The sequence below is a fragment of the Equus caballus genome, chromosome 3 (genome assembly GCF_041296265.1).
Source record: "Equus caballus isolate H_3958 breed thoroughbred chromosome 3, TB-T2T, whole genome shotgun sequence".
In the NCBI taxonomy this organism is placed as follows: Eukaryota; Metazoa; Chordata; class Mammalia; order Perissodactyla; family Equidae; genus Equus; species Equus caballus.
In genome coordinates this window covers 9,854,195-9,876,932 of record NC_091686.1, presented here as the reverse complement: position 1 = coordinate 9,876,932, position 22,738 = coordinate 9,854,195, and the positions used below count along the sequence as shown (strand labels likewise).

The following is a 22,738-nucleotide window of genomic DNA, read 5'->3' as shown; positions in this document are numbered from 1 at the left end:
CCTCAATCTCCTTTATTCCGTCTCTGTGGCCGAGGGAAAGGCCACCTGGTGCTCACGTGTGTAACACCCCTAACACAGGCCCATCTCCCCCTTCAACAAAGAGCCGCTCGCAGCCTTCAGCCAGCACTTTGTGGTCCCCGTGTTTATTTTCACCATTACTCACTGCTTGTGACAAGTGATGCTTGCTTTCTACTCATAGTATTGATATAATATTTTTTTTAAAATACGTTTAAATTAAAAGGTCAGATGATTTAAAGAAAATATGAAGCAAATAATAAAACAGATAGCACAAAGGTGAACCAAAACCCCCACAAGCTCAGGATGTAAAAGATTGAAATCTTCAAAGCACTGAGCAAATGGAGAGAATTCCTGCCAGCCTGTGCTCAGGAGCCCTGGTGCCTAGTCAAGGTTCAAGGGACCCACAGGTAGGTGGCCACTGGCCTGGGCAGTTAGGGGAGGAGCCTGGGTCTCAGCTCCACTCATCCCCAGATGGGCACCTTTGGGCAGCACAGGCGGGCCCCTGCTCTCTCTGGGCCTCCATCTTTCCATCTGTTTGGGGAGACAGCAGAGGACAGCAAAGGAACATAGCAGGGGCTCATGTGCTCCAACCCATACTCCCACTCACAAGTGGGGAAACTGAGGACCCGCTCAAGGTCACCTGGTGAGTGAGTGGCAGATCCAGGCCTTTTCCCATCCTCCCTGACCCTTAGCCCAGTGCTCTGGACACTGCCAGGCCAAAACCCCCAGGGCCCTGGCACCCAGGGGTCTCCTGGTCAGCGTGTCCTGGGCCTGGGCTGCTCTCTGGCCTCTGCCCACTGAGGCCCACATTCCTGCGCCCACTGCACACAGCCACTCACATGGAAGGGTAGATGACACTCTCTGGAGTCCTGTGCACAGCCAGGATGATGGGGCCATAGTTGTTCACGTCCACCAGTGCCACCAACGTCACCAGGAAGATGGGGAAGCCTGTGGGCAGCAAAGCATGGAGTTCCGTCTCCCCAGCTCTGAGCCCCTCCTATGTCCCGCCCTCTGGCAAGACGTCCCCTCAGCCCTCTGCTCCCAGAGCCCACCCAGCACCATCCTCCAGGCTTGGACCCTTCCCTTCCCCACTCCAGTCTGGATTTCCCATGGAGGGGGCCTGTCTCCCCTGACCTCGCCCCCCCCCTCACCATCCCGGCACCCTTAGGAGAGAGGCCTGCAGCTCCCCTGGATGCCACAAGGATAGATGGGAGGAGCAGACGGGACATTGGTGGATGGAGGACAGTTCAAGGCAGGCGTCCAGAGTTCCATCCCCAGGGGAAGTCTGTACTGGACCTTGACCTTGTCTGTGAGGTGGAGATTGAGAGCTCCCTGGGTAGGGGGAGTTGCCCACCACCAAACACCTGGGTCTTGACACAGAGCCAGCTCTGAAGGAATTCCATGTCAATCAACAGAGGGAACGAAGGAAGGCGGAATGAGGAACACAGGAGGAGCAGCAAGATGGCGTCAGTGCCACGTGGTTGGTGGGCCTGTGCTCTGTCCAAAGGGACTGGTGGTGGGTGCCCCTGGGCCTCCAGGTCTGACACAAGAGAGATCTGGGCCGTAGGCAAATTGGGTTGTCTTTGGTCAAGAACAAATGCCAGAGCCCTGGGGACTCTGTTACCTGAGGTTCAGGGGGATCCACAGGCAGGGCCACTGCCAGCCTGGGAGAACTAGGTGAGTGGAGGTCTGGATTACAGCTCCACTCATCCCCCAACTGGGTGCCTTTGAGCAGTGCACAACCTGCACATCCATACATGGTGGCTCCATCTGCAAACCCTCCTTTTAAAGGAGTGAGCAATGTGGAGGATATGTGTTTCTTGGGGAGACGGCTCACCACTCATCTTCCTAAAAGGGACCTTGCCTCAGCCAAGGTTAGGAAGCCCTGAGGATGGGTGGGTGAAGGGGGCCGTGAGGAACAGAGAGGTAGGTGGAGAAGCAGAACCAGGCGCCTGTGTTTTCCAAAAGCCAAGTGGACGGGGCAGGTCTGGGGGGCCCACCAACGTCCTCCGCCAACTCACCCCAGCCCACAATGCTCAGCTTGAGCAGGTAGCCAGGGACATAGGTGCCGAAGACCTCGACCACCAGCCGGTAGAGGTTGTAGCCCTCCAGGCCCATCCAGGAGAGGCAGGCAAGCAGGGAGAAGTGCAGGAAGATGGCGCTGGCACGGCAGCCAGCCTCAGAGCCCGCCAGGGCCACTGGCTCGCTGAGCAGGAAGCTCACATCCAGCAGGAAGACGGCCAGCAGCAGGTTCATGTGCACCTTGATGGTGTAATCCCGGGTCTTCCTCCTGCGCGGGGTTGGAGGGGTCACCCTTGGGGCTGGGGTGGGAAGGGGAAGGTGCTCGCTCCTCCTCCTCCTCCAGGCAGCTTTCCCAGACCACACACACACACACACACACACACACACTCCCTATCTTACCCCTGTGGCTGCCGCCAGGCCATTCCCCGCTTACCCCTGTACGCTGACTGTGTGCCCAGCACCACGGGCTCCGGGCCCATGTGCGCATCTAACAACAGCCTTAGCCAGACAGAGTGAGGAAGACAAGCCAGCCGCTACCATCAGCCAGACGCTCCCAAAGTCAGAGGAAAGACGGGGTGTGTTGCTGTTTTGGAGAACCCATGCCACCACGCTCTGCGTCCGCCTGTCTGTCTGCACACCTGTGTGTCTGTGAGTCTGTGAGCATAGGGCGCATGTGTCCGTCTGTCTCCAGGGTTGCAAGTCTGTGTGTGCACATCGCAGCCCCACCCCCATCCCGGGACTCCACGTGGTCCAGGGCCCTGTCGGCCTTTCCTGCCCAGCCCCCCACGCCACCGCCATGCTCAGCCTGGGCCCACCCCCTGCCCGTCCCAGAGGGCGCAGCGGAACACCCAGGCCCCAGCGTCACTGTCTGGGATGTGCGCCCGCCCTGCCCCTAACTTGGGCTGGGGCCTGGGTGGGTGAGGGTCACACTGATGCAAAGTGTCTGGCACAGACAAGATGCTCAGGCCCTAAGGGTTCCGGTCCCCGTGTCCTTGGGCACTTCTGTGATCAGTGGGGACATGTCAGGGGTGAAGAAGCGCCTGTCCCCAGCCCCCCACTGAGCCTGCCGGCTGTCGCCCCTCACCACCTGCTCCAGCCCTACCATGCGCACAGCTGCGGGCACCACAACACAACTGCCTATGCACACGGCTCCCCTCCTCCCAGGGGAGGACCGTGAGCACCCACGGGGTGTCCCACTGAACCAAGGGTGTCTCCCCTCCATATGGGAGAAGCCTCCATGGGGGGAGACGTCAAGCTCCAACACCTGCAGGGGCCAGGCCTCAAAGCAGACACCAGAGCCCCGAAGGCTAGTGAGGATCGTCCACAGCAGCCACCACTGCTCAGCCCCAGAAGCTGGGGCCCGTGGACCTGGAGCCAGCCTGCCTGGGTTCAAGCCTGCCTTTGCCATTTCCTTGCTGTGTGCCCTCGGGCAAGTCTCTTACCCTCTCTGAGCACTCTTTCCCAGGGGCCTTGGGAGGATGAACCAAGTTGATACGTGTAAAGCACTTAGAACAGTGCGGGGCACGTGGGAGGCTCGAGGTAAGCATAACCGTTACCACCATCACCATCGTATCACCACGCGCCCCCAGCGGGGTCACCGCTGGTCATCCAAAGGCAGAAATCTAGATTTTTATGCCGATTGTCCCGATTTCCAAGGTTGGCAGTTAATCAAATCTGTAAACGTCACGTTCTCCAAATGCCGCAGACCCGAGGAGGAGACGCGGCCCCGAGGGTCAGCCGGCCGTGCCTCCAGGCCTCCCGCCACCACACCCACCGCAGGGGCAGCCGGGCCAGCCTCCAGGGCGGGCTCCTCCGTGCTGCCCTCTTCCCGTGCCCTCCCCGGCCCACCTGGAGCAGAGGTAGGCGGCGATGGTGAGGGTACAGGCCAGCGCAGAGATGACACAGCCCACGTAGGAGAGGAGGGTCAGGTAGTGCTCGTGCATGGGGTCCACCTCCACGGAGGCCACCTGGGTCCACGAGACAGAGCAGGGCTGGCCTCCGCGTCCCCAGCTCGACACGGGGGGTCCCCCAGATGAAGCCACACCCCCCAACAGAGCAGAATGTGGCCCCATGGGTGGATTTTTCTGGGGGGCTCTGTGGCCTCCACCACACTCTCAAATGGGTCCCTGACCCACAAACGTCAAGAACCTCCCCCCCGAGACTCCCTTGTCTGTCCCGGCACTAATGATTTGTCTGTGACATCCAACACCGGAACGGGGTTCCTGTAAAGGAGTGAGCTCCCCACCCCAGGGAGAGCTGGAAGGCCATCCGGCCCTCAGATGCCGGGGTCCTAAGATTCTGGGAGAACGAACCTAGGATACCAAGCTCCTGAGAGCTTGGGGCACTGAAGTGCACTGCAAGGGCTCCATGCTGGGCCTCGGCATCCCCCAGAGGAACAGCCTCCTGGCCCCACCCCAGCCTGTGGAGTCAGGATCCTAGGCTCGGGCCAGGAATCGGTATGTTTATCAGGCACCCAAAGTTGGGAATAAAGACCAAGGCCTTTAGAGACCAGTGCTTTTACTTCCTAGCTGTGTGACCCTGGGCAAATTGCTGAACCTCTCTGAGCTTCAGTTTCCTTATCTATGAAATAGGACAACAGAAGCCGCCTCGGGGGTTGCTGGGAGGAATGACTGACATATATGTGAGAGCGGCTGGCCCACAGCAAGCACTCGGCCTGTGGTGCGGCTGCAGGGCAGGAGGCCCCTCACCATCAGCACTGCAAAGTAGGTCAGGTGGTTGCAGAGGCAGGACGTCTCTGTCTCTCTCCTGATGGTCTCACACCCAGCGTCGCTCCAGCTCCCCGGGCTGCGCACTGAGGAGGGGACAGCATGGGGTTCTGATAAGCCCAGGCCCCCAGGACCCACTGTGCTCCCAAATGCATGACTGTATGACTCTTCCAGGCCTCTGCTCCATCTGGCAGATCCCTAGTCTGCCATCACTTTCTCCAGGAAGCCCTCCCTGATTGACCCCATCTCCCCCACCCTCCAGGACCACCTCTCTCCTCCAGACACCTGCCCAGCTCAGCGACCCCTCCACACTCACGTGTCAGGTCTTCAACCCAGAAGACACACTGCAGAGTCACGTTCTTCTGTAGGGACGAGAGGAAAGGAGAGCGGATCCCATTTGTCACAGCCAATGGTTCAGAAGGGAGGCCTTGGACAGGCTCGTCCCCTTGGCTGGTCTGCTAACACTCACCGGCTGCGGCTGGTGCTGGAAGGTGAGCACCACGGGCTCTGAGAGGTTGGCCACTTTGGTGTTCTCCACCATGATACCCAAGACCTTCTCACCTAAGACTTGGCTGGAATTCTTGTCCTGGATATACAGGGTGGCGGGAGAGAGTAGGGAGGGGGCTCAGGGCTGGAAAGAAAGACCCAGGGGTCCCCAAGGCTCGCTAGACTCCTGTTTCTCCCCAGCACACCACTTTGAGATGCTGAGCCGCCCTCTGGAAACAATTCTTGCACATGTAGTCATTTACACTATAGTAAGAGCAACAGCCTTCAGACCTCTCCTGGGGAGATTTGCAGGTTGCAGTCCAATTTCTGTCTTTACAGGAAAGGCTCTGACTCCTGGAAGAGGTGGCTTGGCTCCACGCCTCCTTCCATCCCTCCTTCCCCACGGCTTTCCCCAGGGGAGAGCATGAGGGTGAGGGCCCACACCTGGAACAGGGCTTGACTGCTGAAATCCACCAGGAGGAGCCTCTTCTCGGCCTGCCCCCTCCGGCCTTTGGTCTGGAAGAGCGCGCGGGGCAGCAGCACCGAGTACTCCAGGATGTCGCCCCGCTCCTCCTGCAGACCAGGGTCCCAGTGGGGCTCAGGCAGAGGTGGACCCCCAGCTCCCCTCCACATCCCCACCCCACACCTTCCTGCATGCTGCCATCTCTCAGCCCACCTCCTTCAGGAGCCGAGCCTGACTCACAATAACCCTTCTCGCCCCTCCTTTCCCAGGCACCAGTGCCGGCTGGGGAGCCTTGTGGTTAGAGCCCAGGGCCCGGGGTGAACGGGTGTTCTGTGGTCCGGGCCACCTCTGCCTACAGCTTCCTGGTGTTGGGGGATGGGGGCGGTGCGGGTGGCTTCCCGCTAACCAGGTCCCCTGGAGGGGCAGTCTCAGGACCGAGGTGCATGCACAGCATTCTGGCGTTGCTCTTCTGTCCACACGGTGTGCCGCAGGGGCCCTGGCGCAGGGAGCGGTCCTGCCCCGCCTCTGTCCCCACCACCATCCAGGAAGGTCCTCAGTGCTGTGGGGCAACCCCACGGGCATTCCCTGGGCCAAGGCCCTCCTCCAAAAAAAGGGGCACACGCCTGGTTCCTGGAGGCCCGGGGGAGGGGCGTGCTCACAGCCCCCGCATCTGCTTCCTGTCCTGGCCGGCCCAGACCCTGACCCCTGACCTCCTGGCGGGCGTGGATGTGTAGGTCCTGGAGGCCGGCCGTGGGCTGGAGCTTCCACACCGTGGCGTTGACCCGATCCTCTTCGAAGGACGCCGTGTGCCCCGTGAACCTCACCGAGGCCAGCTTCGACTCCAGGCTCTGCAGCCTCCTGGCAGGGCGAGGGGGCGGATGAGGGCCGGGAAGGCAGAGGGGTGGGCAGGGAGGGAGAGGCAGGTACCCAGGAGAGAGGGAGGAGAGAGGGGAAGGAGGGTCAGGGCGATAGGGGACACAGCCGGTGAGTGAGGGACAGAGAGAGTGAGCTGCGGGGGACAGAGGAAGCTGGAGGAAGCAGACAGGGTGGGGCTCTCCTGGGACTCAGCCGCGGGTCCTGGGCCCAGGTCTGCCTGGACCGAGCCCTCCGTGGCCATGGAGCAGCCCTAACCATCTCTGGGCCTCAGTCTGCTGAGCTCTAAAGTGGGCTGACCGCTTCCCCTTTACTGGGGGGCCGTCCTGGGACAGGGCTGTGATGTTTCTTCTTACAACGTTCTCATAGGGCAGGCGAGGGGCTTGGCCTGCAGGGCGGCCTCTTGGCTCCTCCAGGAGGAGATGGGACGATGAGAAGGTTCCATCCCCAGGAGAGGCCCCCACCGGCCCCCACCCCAGGCCCAACCCGGCCAGGCCCGGGGGCCCCGTCCTGGCCCCCTGCACTCACTGGTGGGCAGGGGTGAGTGAGGGCCTCCTCCCCATCTTCTGTGGGTGCTGCAGAAGCTGGCTGAGCAGCTGGAGCTCTCTCTTCAGGTCACACATGTCCACGGAGGCCTCGTGAGAGGCCTTCTGGGGAGGGTCTGGGGGGCACAGACGGACCTGCCTCAGGCTGTGCTCCCATTTAATCCTCCTGCAACTCTGGAAGCTTCTATCCCCATGTTACAGGAGAGGAAACCGAGGATCCGAGAGATGGGGTGGATCCCCCCATGGTCACTCAGAGATGAGGCCAGCCAGATGGGGGCTCTGCCCCATGGGACCCTCCACAGCTCCAGCCCCCCCAGGGCCGGGTGGGATGCACTGACCCAGCCCCCTTCTGGCCACACACGGAGCTGGGAGCGCCGTTCCAGGGCCAGGAGAGACGGGGGGATGGGGGGCCTGTGTGGTGCCTCTGGGGACTCCATGCCACCAGCCGGCCCCTCCCCAGGCTCCAGGCCCTCCGCCGTGTCGCCTGCACCCCAGGGCCGCAGACTCAGGTGTGTCCAGTGGTCAGAAGGGGCGGAGACGAGGCAGGCAGACGGGGACAGAGACATGTGGGGAGGAGGCACGCCTGCACCATCAAGGCAGGCAGGCCCTGGGTAGCCACATCTGAATTTATGAGGCAGAAAGCCTGATTTTTAGGCGATTTGAAAACTCTGGCTCATGTTTTTAAAAAAACGCTCTAGGGGCCAAAGACTACCAGGTCGGAAATGTGCCCAGCTGTGCCTGACTTTGCCCTGAACCTGCCCGGCTGGGGCCGAATCCCAGCCTGGGGGTGGGGGCCTGTCGGCTTCACGGGACAGCCTCTGGGCCGGGAGCCAGGTCTGCCCTGCCATCCCCAGCGCCATCACCGTCCTGGAGCTGCTGACATCGTCAAAGGGCTGTGTCCCCCCGACCCCACCCCTGGGAGCCCCGCCCCCAACCCCAGATGCCCGGAAGGAGTGAGAACCAGGTAAACCAAGACCCCAGGAGGCCTGCAGCTCCCTCTGGCCCCCTGTCCTCCCTCAGCGCCACAGGAGGCGGCGGCCACACCACACCAGTCACACTGCAGCAGAACACACAGCCTCCGCACGTCAGAGGCTGCCTCGTGCCTCCCTGACCTGCAACGTCTCCTGCACCCACCGACCCCAAACGCCAATCAGCTGCTGGGTGTAAATCCTGGCTCCCTCACTTAGGAGCTGTGCAGCTTTGTGACCCTCTGTGCCTCAGTTTCCTCCTCCGTGAAAGGGGGATGAACAATTGAAGATGATGATGATGAAGCGGAAATTTTCCTCTGGCTCCTGACAGCCTGTCCCGTCTTCCCGTCCTCTCGGCTCCCACCTCTCTCAGGCTTCATCTTTCTTGCCCTGGACCGTCCCTGCAGCCTCTCCACCGGACCTACCCCTCCGCCCTCGGCCCTGCCTTCCCACACACCCTCCTGAAGTGCACCTGGGAGCCCTCAACCCTCCTCAGACACCTCTGATGGCTCCCCACTGCCCGTGCACAATGCCCCAGCTCCGTGACCTCGCTCTCGCACCCCGTCTGCTCTCAAGCCTGCCTCCGGGCCTTTTCCCATGCTGTTCCTTCCACCTGGAAGTCCCTCACCGTGGAAGGAAAAGGTGAAGCCAGCAGCGCTGGGCAGGCTGGTGTTCCAGGGCCTCCACCAGGAGCTGACAGAGGTGGCGAGCAGCGGGGGGCCCTGGGCCCGGCTCTCCTCCTGGGACTGGAAGCACAGAAGGCGGGAGGCCCCGTCGCTCAGTGGGAAGTCCTTCTTGCCGTACTGCAGATGCAGTTTCCCCGCACGGCGGTTCCAGTAGAGGCAGAAGTGGTAAAGGCCCCTGGGCTCCGGGAAATCCTGGGGGTCCGGGGAGACTCCAGGGAAGGGGGCGTGGACCGTGAGGGCCTCCTCGGAGTTCTGGATGGAGATGCGCAGCTCCGGCGTCTCACTGTAACGGAGGCTGCTCCTCTGCGTCTGGTTCCGCTGGCCGCAGAAGCGGAAGTCTTCCCCGGGGCCCCTGCCACGGGCACCTGAGGACGCAGAGACTGCAGATGGGACTCTGGGGTGGGCACCAGCCAGGGCCATGGGAGGGGGCAGGCCGGGGCCCAGAACACAGGAGCCCAGTGCCTGGGACCCACACACATTTCAAGGGACTATGCCTCAAAGGGTCTACAAAAATGTGAGTCTACCCTGCTCAAAATTACTGATTTCAAAATACGAAAAGAACAAACTCAAAATTAATAATAATTTCAAATGCTAAAAAACCCTTTTAGTAGCAATAAGATATTTAACGAGGCGATGCCTGCCGTAGACAGTTGTGCAGGCTGTGCATGGCTCAAGGATGATCTGACTGCAGAGGTGAGTGGGGCTGAAACCCAGTCCATGTTCCCAGTGTCCCCCAAGCTGTTCACGGTGGGGTTGCATCTGCTGGAAAGAAGGGCTATCTTTTTCTTTTCTCCAAAATACCATCCACTTGCTAAGCTGTGTCTGCAGGCCCATGCCTGCCTGAAGGGTTAGTGGCTTTGCTGGCACCCATCCTAGACACAGGGCCTTTTAACATAAGGCACAACCGTCCCGGGGACCCACAGGAAAGCACACCTTGAACCAGGAAGAGCAGGAACAGCGCTATCTGCAGCAGCGTCTGGGGAGCCATCTTCCTCCCTGAAGTCACCCTGAGGAGCCACCACCTGAAAGAGGCCAGGAGCGTCACCAGGGGCCTGACTGCAGGGCGGTGGGCAGCCCTGCAGAGAGGGAGACCAATGGAGCCCAGATGTGGGACGTGGGGGGCAGGCCAGTGTGGAAGCAGCCCGTGGCCCCACCTCTTCCCCTCCCCCCAACTGCCAGAAGCTGAGCATCAAGAGACAGCGCCGTCCGGAGGCCCAAGTTCCAGCCCGAACGCTGCCTCTGCTGGCTGCACGGCCCTGTGTAAGTCACGGAAAACGGGGCTCATCATATGACCTACCTCTGGACCCGGCAGTGACGGGGTGACCTTGGCTAGAATCTGCTGGGGACAGCTCCTCCCAGGCGTGGAGGAGACAAGGAAAAACGGGGCTCTCTTCCAGGAACCCCGCCGTCATCATCCTTGAGACCTAGCTCGTGGAGGACGCCTCCTACAGGAAGCCTTCCCCAACCCCTCTGCATCAGGCCTGGCCTCCCGTGGTTCCCACCATGGGCCAGCGCCTGTCTGTTCGCAGCCCCCAGCCTGTGCGGGATGGTGCACCCCCCGCTCAGCCAGCCTGGGGCTCCTGAGCCATCTCTGTGGATGCTGGTGCCCGGATGCTGATGCCCGGAGGATGCTGGAGGAGGGCGGGGTGGGTGGATCTGGTGGGAAACTGAGCGGCGGGTCGGTGCCCCCACGGCGCCCTCCACCGGCCGAGGGGAAGGGTGCTGCCCGTCACAGCCACCAGGGGGAGTCGGTTCCCAGGGCCCGGCAGCTGGGGAGGCCGAGGGACAGCCAGCCAGCCTGTCTGGTGGGGACACCATGCGGCCTGGGGTGGGGAGGCCCGGTGCCCCCAGCCCACCCCTGCCTAAGGGGGCACTTCTGCCCGCCCCTGGCCTCTAGGGGCTCAGCGCTGACCGCCCCACCCCAGCCCTGTGTTAGCCCTCCCTCTGACCTCGGGAAGCGGGTCCATCTTACAGACCAGGAACCTGAGGTCCAGGGGTTAAAAGACTTGCCCGAGTTTACTCCGGAGGCCAGTGGCTCTCCCTTCCCGGGCGAGACTGGGTGCTCTAGAGAGATGCTAGGTGGCTCGGCCCTCTCCACCGCCAGCCTGCCCTGTGACCAGCTGGGTGCTGGCAGACACAGACAGGCAGCCTCATCCTATGCGGAAGTGCATAGGGCCGTGGAGACAGATGCAATCATCAGCCACAAGCCAGACGAAGGGAAGTCTGGCAACCTGGGGGCATATGGGGAGTCTGAGTTTGAGAGAAATCAAGGAGGACTTCCAGGAAGTGGTGGCTTTTGCACGGAATATTTGAGGACAGCGTTAAAGGGAGGGGTAGCCCAGGTGGGAGCTCATTGCCCTCTTCCTGGGCCTGGCCTCGCTGGAACTAAGCTGGCCCCCTCAAGCTAGAGCTAGTCTCCTGTGCCCCACCATGCATAATAGAACTCCAATTTCTCAGGCCTCATCAGTCCAATCAGAGGCCATTTGGGCCCATCGTCCTGCCCTGGTGGCACCACAGGTTCCCTTTGAAGAAGGATGTGAAAGTGTTTTAGGGAACGTGACTGTTTCCTAGGGTTTCCTAGGTTTTTTATGGTTTTGCTCTGCATCCCCTCTGAGCATTTTGGCTCCTTTGGAAACTGCCTCCTGCCACCTCAGACCAGCAGAAGGAAACCCAGCATCCGGAGAAAGGAACATGTCCCTCCCGGACCGCCTCAATCCTTCTCCTTTCTACCCGTCCCTGTTGCTATCTACTTATGACCCCCAATCCAAATGTCACCTCCCGCAGGCAGCCCTACTTGCTGTGACCACCGTTCTGTACTTGTGAACTCATAGCTTACAGATCACTTTGAGAATTTGGCCCTAATTCTCCATTTTATGGCGTTTAGATTTGAGGCCCAGAGAGGGCCAATAACTTCCTGACATCACACAGCAAGCAAGGATGGAGCTGGCCAGAACCCACATGTGGCCCGCTCACTTTCAAAGTGAGCCAGCACTGTCAGTAGACAAGGCCCAGGACAGGGCAGAACCGTCCACTTCACAACGGTCCTCCTGGACTGATCTTTGAGAGCAAAGGAAGCAGAGAGAGGGAGTGAGCTCCCCGTCACTGGAGGGGCATCAGCAAGGCTGTACCACTGTGAGGTACCACGGAAGGGATTCAGACACAGACAAGGGGCCGACCGCATGACCCAGACACCTCCTGGCTCATCCCCACTCCACTCTGGCTGTTTGAACACCCATGCCAAGAAGGACAACTCTGTCCCCCTCACCACTCTTGGGACTTGAGGGCAAGGGGCCACCTGGCTTCCTCTAACTCACTCTTATCAGTTGAGAGGACTCTGGAGCCAGACTGCCTGGGTTCAAATCCTGGTTCCTCCACTCACTAGCTGTGTGTCCTGGAACTAGTTGCTCACCCTCTCTGGGCCTCACTTTCCTCATCTTTAAATAGGACTAAAAAGTGAGCCTATTTCAAGGGTCAGTGTGAGCATGAGATGAAACGCTACCTGTAAAGGACTTAGAACAGGGCCACACAAGTGGTAGGCGCCAGAGGTGTCAGCTAACTACCTCTGCATCCTTTCTGACAGCTCGTGCCTGCCCCTACCGGCCTGCCACAGGCCCCACTCCTCCACCTCCCCTCCCACCCTCCCTGCTCCCTTTGTGGCCTCCACGGCCAGCTCAACGTCCAGAGCACCTTGCCGGGAAATTCTTGGAGCATGACAAGAAACTTCCTCTGCGGGACTGACGGCAATGGGCAGAGCGAAGCCCCACCCAGAAAACTTCCCTCCTTGCAGCCCGGACCCGAGGCCGGCCGTGGCACCCCCAGGGACGGGAGAGCCGGACTGGGGACAAGGGCAGGATTCTAGCCCCGGTCGGGCGGGCAGAGGGCCCTGTCCCGCTTGTCCACTGGGCTCTTCCTCCGACTGCCGCCAGCCCGACAGAGAGCCCCTCCCCTGCCCATCTCACGGCACCCCCCCATCCCCTGCTCCCTGTACACACACTGCCACCCCACTCAGAGGGCGCAGTACGTCTCCACGACGGCCCCACGCTCCTGCACCTCCAGCAGGATAGCAGGATGCCCAGTCACCACCCGGGGCCACCACCTGGCCACCCAGGGAGGGGCCGTGCTCTGCAGCCTGAAGCCCGGAACCAGGAGCCCATATATGAACCTCCACACGGACAGGACCTGTCCCTGGTCGGGAGCAGGAGACCCTCAGAGCTGGACAGGCTTCAGCCATCCGGTGCTCTTAGAACCTCCCACCAGCCCGCAGGCAAGACCCTCGGCTAACCTCACACGGCACCTGGCCGGAGCCTGGGCATTACCGAGAGCGGGGCTTTTAGCAACAGCACGATGGTGACAGCAGTAGCACCAGCCACACCCTCCACAGCCTCAAACCCTCAGAGCTGCCCTGTGAGCCTGGCTCTACTGCTGTGCCATTTTCCAGATCGGGAAACTGAGGCAGGGGAAGGACTATCTGTTCCAGGATGACTGTGAGTGGAGACAAGACACGGAGCTGGGACCCGCTCTAGACATCGTCTTGCCGAGCTGGCACTGGCCAAGGTCTGAGAGATGCATGTTCCCCTGGCTTTGAGACATCCCCAAAGAAAAGGAGAGGAAAATGGGGGGCAAGCCAAGACCCTGGGCAGCTCAGAGATCCCAGCCTGGGAGAGAGGACTTCACGCCCGATCCCTCCAGGGGAGCACCCCACACACACACAGATCCCCTTCCGGAGCAGCCGCCCCTGACCTCAGGCCTTCCGTAAACACACAGAGAACAGAACAGTCCGGCCCAGCTTGACACAATGGGGGCCACCATCACGGGGTCCCCAAGGATCCAGGCCGAGCGGGGTGCAGCCAGGGCTGGCCTAAGCTGGGACTCCCCGGCCCTCCCACGCCCAGGACTGGCTGGGCGCAGAAGGGGTTCCAGCTGAGCTCAGGCCGAGCCCATCTTCACCGTGTGGGACGGGGGGAGGGCAGGAGACCGGCAGGCTCACTTTCTCCCCCCGGGCCTGAGTCACTTCCTCTGCCATTCCGTGGAGCCACGAGTCACCGATAGCCCGTCCAGGCTCCTGGAAAACCCATTTCCTCGGAGGATGGAGGTGGAAGTTGAGTGGACAGGCCCCAGGCGGCTCAGGGGTCAGTCACTCCTTCCCGGGCAGGCACCTCTCCAGGAAGATGCCTGGACCTGGTTCTCTCTCCTTCCCGTTACACACAGGGTGGGCCACAAGCTTATCCAGCCCACCTCCAGACGGTCCCCTTGCCTGCAATGCTTCCCTGTCACCGTGACAACCCAGCTCATCTTTTCAGGCTCAGCGAAGACACTCTCTCAGGGATCCTTCCCGAGCTGCTCATCCCCATCTGAATTCACATCTGTGTCCTCGGGGGGCAGGACCACAGCCTGCACTCGACTCTATGTGCCTCTTACCCTGTTGCCACAAGAGTTCACATCAGAGGTGCCCCAACCCGCTGTGGGTCAGAACCACCCAGGGAGGCAGCTAAAATGCAGATTCCCGCGCCGCACAGAGGGTAGGGTGCAGCAGGTCTGGGGTAGGGCCGGGGAATGAATCTGGGTTTAGCCAGCATCCCATGGACCGACACCCCGCAGGCTGGGGAGCGCTGGGTGACAGGCCCGGATGACACGTGTGGCCCTGTTTACAAGGAGAGTCAGAGACAGGTGGGGACCGGCCCCAGGTCACTCAGCTGCTAAGTGGTGAAGCAGCGGTGCCCTTCTCCAGCCTCGGCCAGGAGGCGCTGTGCTCCTCTGCGGCTCCCCTGGCGTTAGCAGGGTGCTGGGAACCTGAGGGGCCTCCCCAGGGACAGCCAGGAGCAGGGGGGCCTGGGTGGTGGGACTGGAGGTGGGAAGGAGGGAGCCCCAGGGGGACCCAGGTGTGAGCCTCTCCTGCTCCTGCTGCCCTCAGGGGTTGGGGTGGGCAACATCAAGTGGCTGGCTACCCCCCACCCCGAGCCCTGGGCAGAGGCCCTTAGCAGGGAAAGATTTGGCCCAGGAGAGGGACAACGAGAGGGGTGGGCAGGCACCAAACCTTGGGAATGTAAGCACGCGTGTGTGTGCGCGCGCGCGCGTATGTGTTCGCCCCGCAGGCACGTGTTTGCAGGGAGCAAGGCGAGGAAAGGGAAAGAAGGCCCGGAGCGGGGCAGGTGAGTGGGCAGGTTGGCCCCACGGAGGAGGAACAGGGAGGGTCCCAGGGCAGCAGGGAGGGGAGGCTCCGAGCGGAACGGAACGGGCACAGAGACTCCTGCAGGTGTTTCCTCCGTGGAGGGCGGGGTGGGGGCTAGAGGACCCTCCACCTGCTGTTTCCAAACGGCTTCCTAAAAATCCATCTTGCTTAGAAACACCGTGTACCCACAAACCAAAGGAGGTGCCCCACCAGCCCCAAGTGAACCCAGGGCCACTGCCGCTCCCAGCCAGGCGGCAGCGCCCACAGCGCCCAGGAGCGCAGCCCGAAACTCAAGCCACTCTCGCTCCAAGTGCGGTGACTGAGCCCAAGCTGGGTGACCACAGAGAGCTGCCACAGGAAGGGTGTCACTCTGGGGGGAAGCAGCGTGACTTCAGGTGTCAGGAATTTTTCTACAATAAAGGAGAATAAAAATTCAGCTGGCTGCCTGCCCCCGAGGCTGGCGGAGGCCCAGGCCCTGCCGGCTCGTGCCCCCGCGGAGTTCCCCCATCTCACTCCAGACCCTGGAGGGCTGCCCCTGCCAGCCGGGCCCCAGGCCTCACGGCTTCTGGTCCAGCCACACCTTGGGCCACGGCTCCCTCTGTGTGCCCAGACGGGCCCTGGCCTGGTGGGGAGACTGAGGCAGGGGAGACGTGGGCCCTCCCTGCCAGCGAGAGAGACAGGCCAGGCCAGGGGAGAAGATTCCAAGTCCCGCTGAGAGCCAGCTACCAGGACCGCCCGCGCAGGGTGGAACCAGAGCGTCGGAGTGAGAAGCCTTGGGGCGGCCGCCCCAGGGTCACCCACACAGAGAGCAGCCTGGGCTGGATGCTCCCACCTCCACCTCTGCACACACTGGCCCTGCTCCCTGGGTGCCAGCCTGTGACGTGTCTCTGACGGTCCCGATGCCCTGGGCCTCGGGCCTCCCCATCCTCACTGACCGCCTCCGCACTCTGGCCACCCAGTGCTCAGTGGAACAGCAGAGGGCGAGTGGGAATGGACAGGGGCCCACCTGGCACCGTGAGAAGGACCTGGAGACCACGAAGGGGAGGGAACGACAGCCCCCGTTCAGCAAGCGCTCAGTCTGAGCCAGGGTCGTGTACAGCACCTTCCCCGAATGATTACTCAGTCCTCACCACCACGCTATGAGGCGAACGCTGTCATTATCCCCACTTCAAAGATAAGGAAGCCAAAGTCCAGAGAGGTCAAGTGATGCCCAAGATCATACAGCAAGTAAGTAGCACCACACCAGGACTCAAACCCAAATCTGCTCAAGCTCAAAGCCTGGGCGTTTAGCCGTTGTGGTCTCTGGAGTCCCCTCCCTTCTCGGGGACTATCCTCCTCACTTTACCATAAGGTGACTTGCCAGAGCACCTTCTAAGAAGCACTAGTTCCCAAGGGAGAGAAACACTACAGGCCCTTCTTGGTCCTACGTATTAGATGTCAAAGGCTCTGATAAGTCCTGCAGAAAGAAAATCCACAGAGTCTAGCTGGGCTTCGTTTCCCAGCCCACTGTAACCCTGCACCTTTTTCGGATCGACACCTCTTACCAATGTGGAGACCAAGCTCCCAGAAGGCTTGACACCAAACAGATAAGAAGCGTGTCGGCATCGCCCCCTCCCAGCCTCCAGCCCCCTCCCCATCGCTCGGAGCTGTCCCCAAGGCCATTAGCCAGCATGAGATGGGCTGCGGGAGCCACTTAGGCTGTGCTGTTCCCCAGGGCAACTCATCACCATCCCGGACACTTCCAGGCAAGAGGTCCCCCAGGAGCCTGGGGTATATTTGGCCCCGTCCCACCTCCCTTCAGCCAGCAGCCCCCGCTCCAGGGCACAGGGCACTGCCAGCCCTGTCTTCAGGTTCACCATTCCATTAAAGCCAGCCCCAGCCCACCGGGCCCTCGGCCTTGCCTCAGACAGCTGAGACACTTACAATGTTGGACTTGGGAGGGAGGGAGAGAAAGAAAGAGAGAGAGAATGAGAATACGAGGATGCAAGACCTTTTAGGAACGGAGCATCGAAGCCTCTTAGAGTTGTCAAGTGGCTTGGAGAACCCCAGCACTAAGGGAGGAGAAGGGTTGAGGAGGGGTGAGGCTCGGGCTCCGGGGTTTCTTACAAGCAGTCCAGGGACTCCGGTGCCAGCCCTGTTCAGCTCCGTGCTCCTGGGGCCACGCAGCCCACAGCCAAGTGTCCCCCCCCCACCCGCCCTGTCCCCAAGGAGCCACCGAGGCTGGGCTCCAGGACCCGGGGCACACGCCAGCCAGCACCTGCCCGAGGAGCGCCCAGGAGGGCTGGCAGGGGTCAGACACACAAGGTCCAGAGTTAGCTCTTCGGCTAATTGGCCCTGGGAACTTGGGGCCAGCCTGTCCCTCTCGGGGCCTCAGTTTCCTGCTCTGTAGAGTGGGTGACTATGACCCCGGTCCCCACCTGCCTTCTCCCTGGACCAGGGCCTCCGGGCGCTTACGCGGGGTGGGGGCAGGGCTCACCTCCAGCTGGCAGCCAGGGGCAAAGAGAGTGCTGGGCCCTCTGTTCTCCCAGCCAGCCCTGCTTCCCTCTCCAACCACAGGCGGCCTCGGCCGTCTGGCTGAAGTTCCCCGTCTCCGTCTGTGTTCTCACACTGCCCAAGGCCAGATCTACAAGGTCAGCCTGTCAACTCCCTGCTCATTTTTTAGGGCTGCAGTTCAGCTACCCTGGGCCTGGCCAAGAGCCCATCTCTGGCATGCAAGACCCTCGGCGTGCCCAAGGTCAGCCGCCAGCCCTCACTTTCTGTCTTCCTCCCCCAGGTCCCAGATCCCTGGCTGAGGTCCCTTCCACACACGGGCGGGCGGGTGGTCGGGCCGGTGCCTGGGCAAGGAGGAGCCACCAGCTCCCCCCAGGGACGGGCCGTGGAGGCATAGACCAGGATCCCATCCCAGCTCACTGAGCAGACAGCGCCGCATCACCAGGTCCCCCATTGCTGCTTGCGCACCCATGGGCACCGTGCCCTCCACCTCCGGTGACACGGCTGACGTTAATGAAGCTCTTTGAAAATGCAAGGCTTGAGTCTAAGCTCGTTACACAAACAGACACAGTTAACCCTCTCCAAAGCCTTCTGAGACAGGTGCCATCATGCCCATTAAACAAAGAAGGAAGCCGAGGCCCGGGAAGGTGCAGTCACCTGCCGGAGACCACCCAGCTAGCGAGTGGTGGAGGCAAGTCGCGACCCCAGGGCCCGGCTCTAGAACTCACTGTCTTGTTTTTGGGCCCTTTCCCCTTGACCTTACCTGTTAGAAACTGCTTGTCTTTAAAAGTCACAGTAGAAGATGCTTCAAAATCTGTGTTTCCTTGACATTAGCTGAACACTCTGCCTCCGGGGTCCCTGGTCCCAGGGGCTGTCAGAATGGCTCAGGTGACCCCCAACCCCAGCTCCACTTCCAGGCACCTACAGGCCTGGACATCGCCTCCCAACACTCCTCAGATGCCTGTCCTCAACCCGGGGAGTGAGCCCCAGGGGTGCAGAACAGAGAGCACAAAACTAATTTTTAGCTGGAGTATGACTGAGGAGGGGTGGGCTGTGGGGCCTCACCCTAACCACTTCCTCCAGGCCGCTTCAGTCCAGCTGACCAACTCACCCTAGAGCAGCACCCATGGCTCCCCAGCACCCCTAGGGCCACCCCAGCCCCGCCTCCACCCCACCCATCAGCTACTCTATCAGTGTTGGGGAGAAGGGAGGGGGAGGAGGATGGAGGGAAGAGGGAGAGGAGAAAGAGAGAGGGAGGGAGGGGGTGGAGGGGGAGGAGGATGGAGGGAAGAGGGAGAGGAGAGAGAGAGAGAGAGGGAGGGGGTGGAGGGGGAGGAGGATGGAGGGAAGAGGGAGAGGAGAGAGAGAGAGAGGGAGGGGGTGGAGGGGGAGGAGGATGGAGGGAAGAGGGAGAGGAGAGAGAGAGAGAGGGAGGGGGTGGAGGGGGAGGAGGATGGAGGGAAGAGGGAGAGGAGAGAGAGAGAGGGAGGGGGTGGAGGGGGAGGAGGATGGAGGGAAGAGGGAGAGGGAGGGAGGGGGTGGAGGGGGAGGAGGATGGAGGGAAGAGGGAGAGGAGGGAGAGGGAAGGAGGGGGTGGAGGGGGAGGAGGATGGAGGGAAGAGGGAGAGGAGAGAGAGAGAGAGAGGGAGGGGGTGGAGGGGGAGGAGGATGGAGGGAAGAGGGAGAGGAGAGAGAGAGGGAGGGGGATGGAGGAAGGGGTAGAGGGAGAACAGAAAGGGTGAGGAGGGGAGGGGGAGGGGAGGGTGAAGAATGGAAAGGGGAGGGGGATGGGAAGTGGGGTGAGGTGGGTTGGGGGGAGAGGTGAGGGGGACCAGGAGTGAGGGGGATGGAGGGAGGAGGGACGGAGGGGCAGCACTGTACCTGGACTCCTCCTGCGCGGCATCAAGGGGCCCGTAAGTACATAAGGAGCGTGAATGAATGAGCGAAGGGCTTGCCTTGTGTGCTGGCTGCAGCCCGCTGGGGTGGCGGGTCACTTCAAGAGGACAGAGGAGGACTTTGAGGCTGAGCCACCCCAGCCCCCGCCCCCTCACCTCACTGGAGCTTCGAACAAAGGGGGCAGCCAGGGAAGATGGGCTGCCAGCCCGCCAGCCCGCCAGCCACAGAGAAGGGGCGCAGGTGACAGCCGCCCTGGCAACCGTTGCCCTGGCAACCGTTGGCAGCTGGGGGACGACGTCACTGCCAGGCTCCGACCCAGCACGGCGCAGGCCGGCTCACTTGTCCCATGCCCAAGCCCCCCGACTCGGACGCTGGCCAGGCCAGGAGCCGGCAGCAGAAGGGCGGGGTCTAGGGGAGCCCTGGGGGACACCTGCTTGTGAAGTTCCTCAACGTTGGCTTTAAGACCAAATCTTTTTGGAACCCAGTGGCGGCTACCCTGGGATCAAAAATGCCTATTGAGGGCCGGCCCCGTGGCCGAGTGGTTAAGTTGGCACGCTGTGCTTTGACGTCCCAGGGTTTCCCTGGTTCGGATCCTGGGCATGGACATGGCACCGCTCATCAGGCCACACTGAGGCAGCATCCCACATGCCACAATTAGAAGGATCCACAACTAAAAATATACAGCTATGTACTGGGGGGCTTTGGGGAGAAGAATGAAAAACAGAAGATTGGCAACAGATGTTAGCTCAAAAGCCAATCTTTAAAAAAAAAAAAAAACCTATTGACGGTGCCAGCCTGGTGGTCTAGTGGTTAAGTTCGTGCTCTCTGCTTTGCCATCTGGGTCAGCAGATTCAGATCCCGGGTGTGGTCCTAGCACCAGCTTGTCAAGCCACACTGTGGTGGCATCCCACATGAAATAGAGGAAGATGGGCACAGATGTTAGCTCACGGACAATCTTCCTCACACACACACACACAAAAGTCCCACTGAGTCAAAAGGAAAAGAACATCGGGGCTGCAGGGTGGCCTCCTCCCATGTGCCAGACAGGGCACAGAAGAAAACCAAAAGTGGGAGCCTCCAGCGAGGCCTTGGGCTCCAGACCAGCAGCAGATCAGCAGACAGGATGGGGCTGCTCAGGGGGCTAAGGGTCTCAGCCAATCAGCTATGAGCACTTTCCCAGAGCCAGTGGGGAGCCCCCTTGGCGATCACCTTCCAAGGGGCTGGAGGGGCTTTAGGGCGGCTTCTGGCAGAGCCCGTGGGAAAGGCAGGAGGGGCTGGGGCTGTGGGGCGGTGGGCCGAGCGCCCCTCTACTCCGCCCGCAGCCGATGGCCCAGAGCCAGGAGTGGCTTTGGTCAGGAGGCAGCTATTGTCTTGCGCTGCCGCCCAGAGCTGTGTCCCATTCAGGGCCTATTTTTGGCCCCCGGAGGAAGAGGAAAAGAAAGCAAAGAAAGGAGTTGCTGTTCTCCGTGGAACCTTCGCCTGGAAAGGATTCTGGGGCCTGCTGGGCCGGAGAAGCCAGTCCCTCTCAGACCAAAAGATCCCGGCTTAAAAGGAGCTGGCAGGGGGCTGTGGCTCGGGGACGCCGGTGCAGGGGCGGATGGGGACCCCCGGCCTCTTACACACACTTGGCGCCCACTAACTACAGCGGCACAGGGAGAAACAGGCATAGCGTCCCAGGCCCCACCCACCCTGGCTAAGCACCTGGAATAATACAAATGCTGACAGCAGCTCGCAGCTTATTGCTGCCCAGCGCCAGGTCTCTGCCCAGGAGACTGACCCCCTCACAGGACACTCCTGACCAGAGCGCAGGTGGACAAAAGTGAGGAGGCTCATCTCACATGTCACGTAACGGAGGCTCAGGGAGCAGCCTAACGGCCAACGTCTCAAGCTAGTGCCCCACCCTCCGTCCACCGTATGCCCTCCTCATTCACCTGCTCCAGCACGCTAGCCCTCTTTCTATCCTCAGTGAGGGGGACACGCAGGTCCCCGCAGCTGGCAGCACAGGCACAGGGCCAGGCCCCCCCGACCCCTGCGCTCCCATCCTGCCTGCACAGCAGCTACTGCAGCTACCAACTCTGGCTGCCCAAACCCGGGAGCGGGGGCAGAGGCGGGATTCCTGGGTGTGCTGGCGCCTGCTGCCGGGTCTCCATGGGACGGCACTGGCTGTCTTCCCCACCACAGCTCACAGCTGGCCATGGTGCTGGTAGCAATGGTGATGATGGGGTGCTACTCCAGGCCCAGGTCCCCCTTCCCCAGTCCAGGCACCGGGACCTGGGCATGCTGGGCTCCCAGCCGAGGAGCTGGAGAAGAAACCCTGTCCACCTGGTCCAGGGCTGCACCCAGGCGGCAGAGCCCCAAGAGGGTGCGGCAGGCACGGTGCCGGGCACAGCATGAGCACAGCTTTGAGGAAACCGCACGAGGATTCCTTCCGGCCCTGCCCACCACCCATGGCTCTCGCAAGGAAATGTCACATACAGGTACGTGGGAGGGGGAACACCCCTACCAGGGCGAGGGAGAGGGAGGGGCAGCATCGGCTCCCTGAGGATTCGGGAGGTGGGTGTCCCCCTTCCCTACTCCCCCTCAGCCCCGCCTGCCTCATGACGGTCCCGTTTCCCTGGAGCCCTGGAGCCCTCTGTGCCCCCGTCTGGCTCACGGTGGAGGCTCTCAGGACTCATGGTGGAAGTTCAGCCCTGGTGACAGACGAGGCGGGGGAGAGGGTTCCTGGGTGGAGGCGCCACCTGCCCACAAAGATCGCCTGATGCTCCTAGAATAACTGATGTCCTGTCTAGGGACTTAATGATGGGAGAATGGGAGAATTGGGTGCCTCTCCCCCACAGGGCCAGAAAAGCTGCGAAGAACCCCCCGTGATGCCCAAGTTCCCTCTACAACTTCCCTGCCAAACTTACACACCCGCAAGACAGGGAACTCACTACCTCTGCTGGGAACACCATCTGTGGTGCCGTGGGCAAAGGTCCAGGCCCGGAGGCAGGAGACTACCTCTGACTGGCCAGGAGACCGTGAACCTTCTTCCTCATCTGTGAAATGTGGATTAAGATTCAGATCTCCAAGAGCAACAGCACCCAAGCCTGAATGGGGGTCTTTGTGGGCAGTGAAGCTGTCCACACGAGGGGTGGGAGTTGGGTAATGAGTCACCAAAGGGGTTGACACATGCCCGGATGGTGACACAGCCAGAGGACCAGTGGGCAGGGGGCACCAAGCCAAGCATGAGTCAGCTGCCCCAGCCAGCCCCTGGGGTTCACCCCTCACATTTGTCCCCATCAAGGCAGGTTGGTCTGGGCAGTTGTCCCTCTGCCACGGGGTCAGAGACCCAGGGTGCCAGCCACAGAGCCACACCCTGAGGGCCAGGGTCAGCCACGGACCCAGAAGGGGTCAGCC

The 22,738-nt window shown here is 61.5% G+C and overlaps 1 protein-coding gene across 12 annotated transcripts in view; it reads right to left on the bottom strand.

Annotated features, from left to right (window-relative positions):
- Window positions 1-22,738, bottom strand: part of ADGRG1 (adhesion G protein-coupled receptor G1) — a 41,453-nt gene that overhangs the window by 3,338 nt on the left and 15,377 nt on the right. For 4 of the 12 annotated variants that reach the window (XM_070261869.1, XM_023637058.2, XM_023637057.2 and 1 more), the window contains exons 2-12: window positions 9,721-9,809; window positions 8,730-9,152; window positions 7,117-7,249; window positions 6,426-6,573; window positions 5,697-5,825; window positions 5,236-5,352; window positions 5,083-5,128; window positions 4,749-4,852; window positions 3,889-4,007; window positions 2,040-2,308; window positions 858-966 (exon numbers count right to left, since the gene is read on the bottom strand). In XM_070261869.1, coding sequence (XP_070117970.1) covers window positions 858-966; window positions 2,040-2,308; window positions 3,889-4,007; window positions 4,749-4,852; window positions 5,083-5,128; window positions 5,236-5,352; window positions 5,697-5,825; window positions 6,426-6,573; window positions 7,117-7,249; window positions 8,730-9,152; window positions 9,721-9,809 — 1,686 coding nt within the window. Of the gene's footprint in view, window positions 1-857; window positions 967-2,039; window positions 2,309-3,888; window positions 4,008-4,748; window positions 4,853-5,082; window positions 5,129-5,235; window positions 5,353-5,696; window positions 5,826-6,425; window positions 6,574-7,116; window positions 7,250-8,729; window positions 9,153-9,720; window positions 9,810-10,084; window positions 10,670-17,432; window positions 17,584-18,209; window positions 19,109-19,327; window positions 20,330-22,738 lie in introns of those variants that run through there. The other 8 variants (XM_070261872.1, XM_070261874.1, XM_070261873.1 and 5 more) reach the window with 6 other exon arrangements.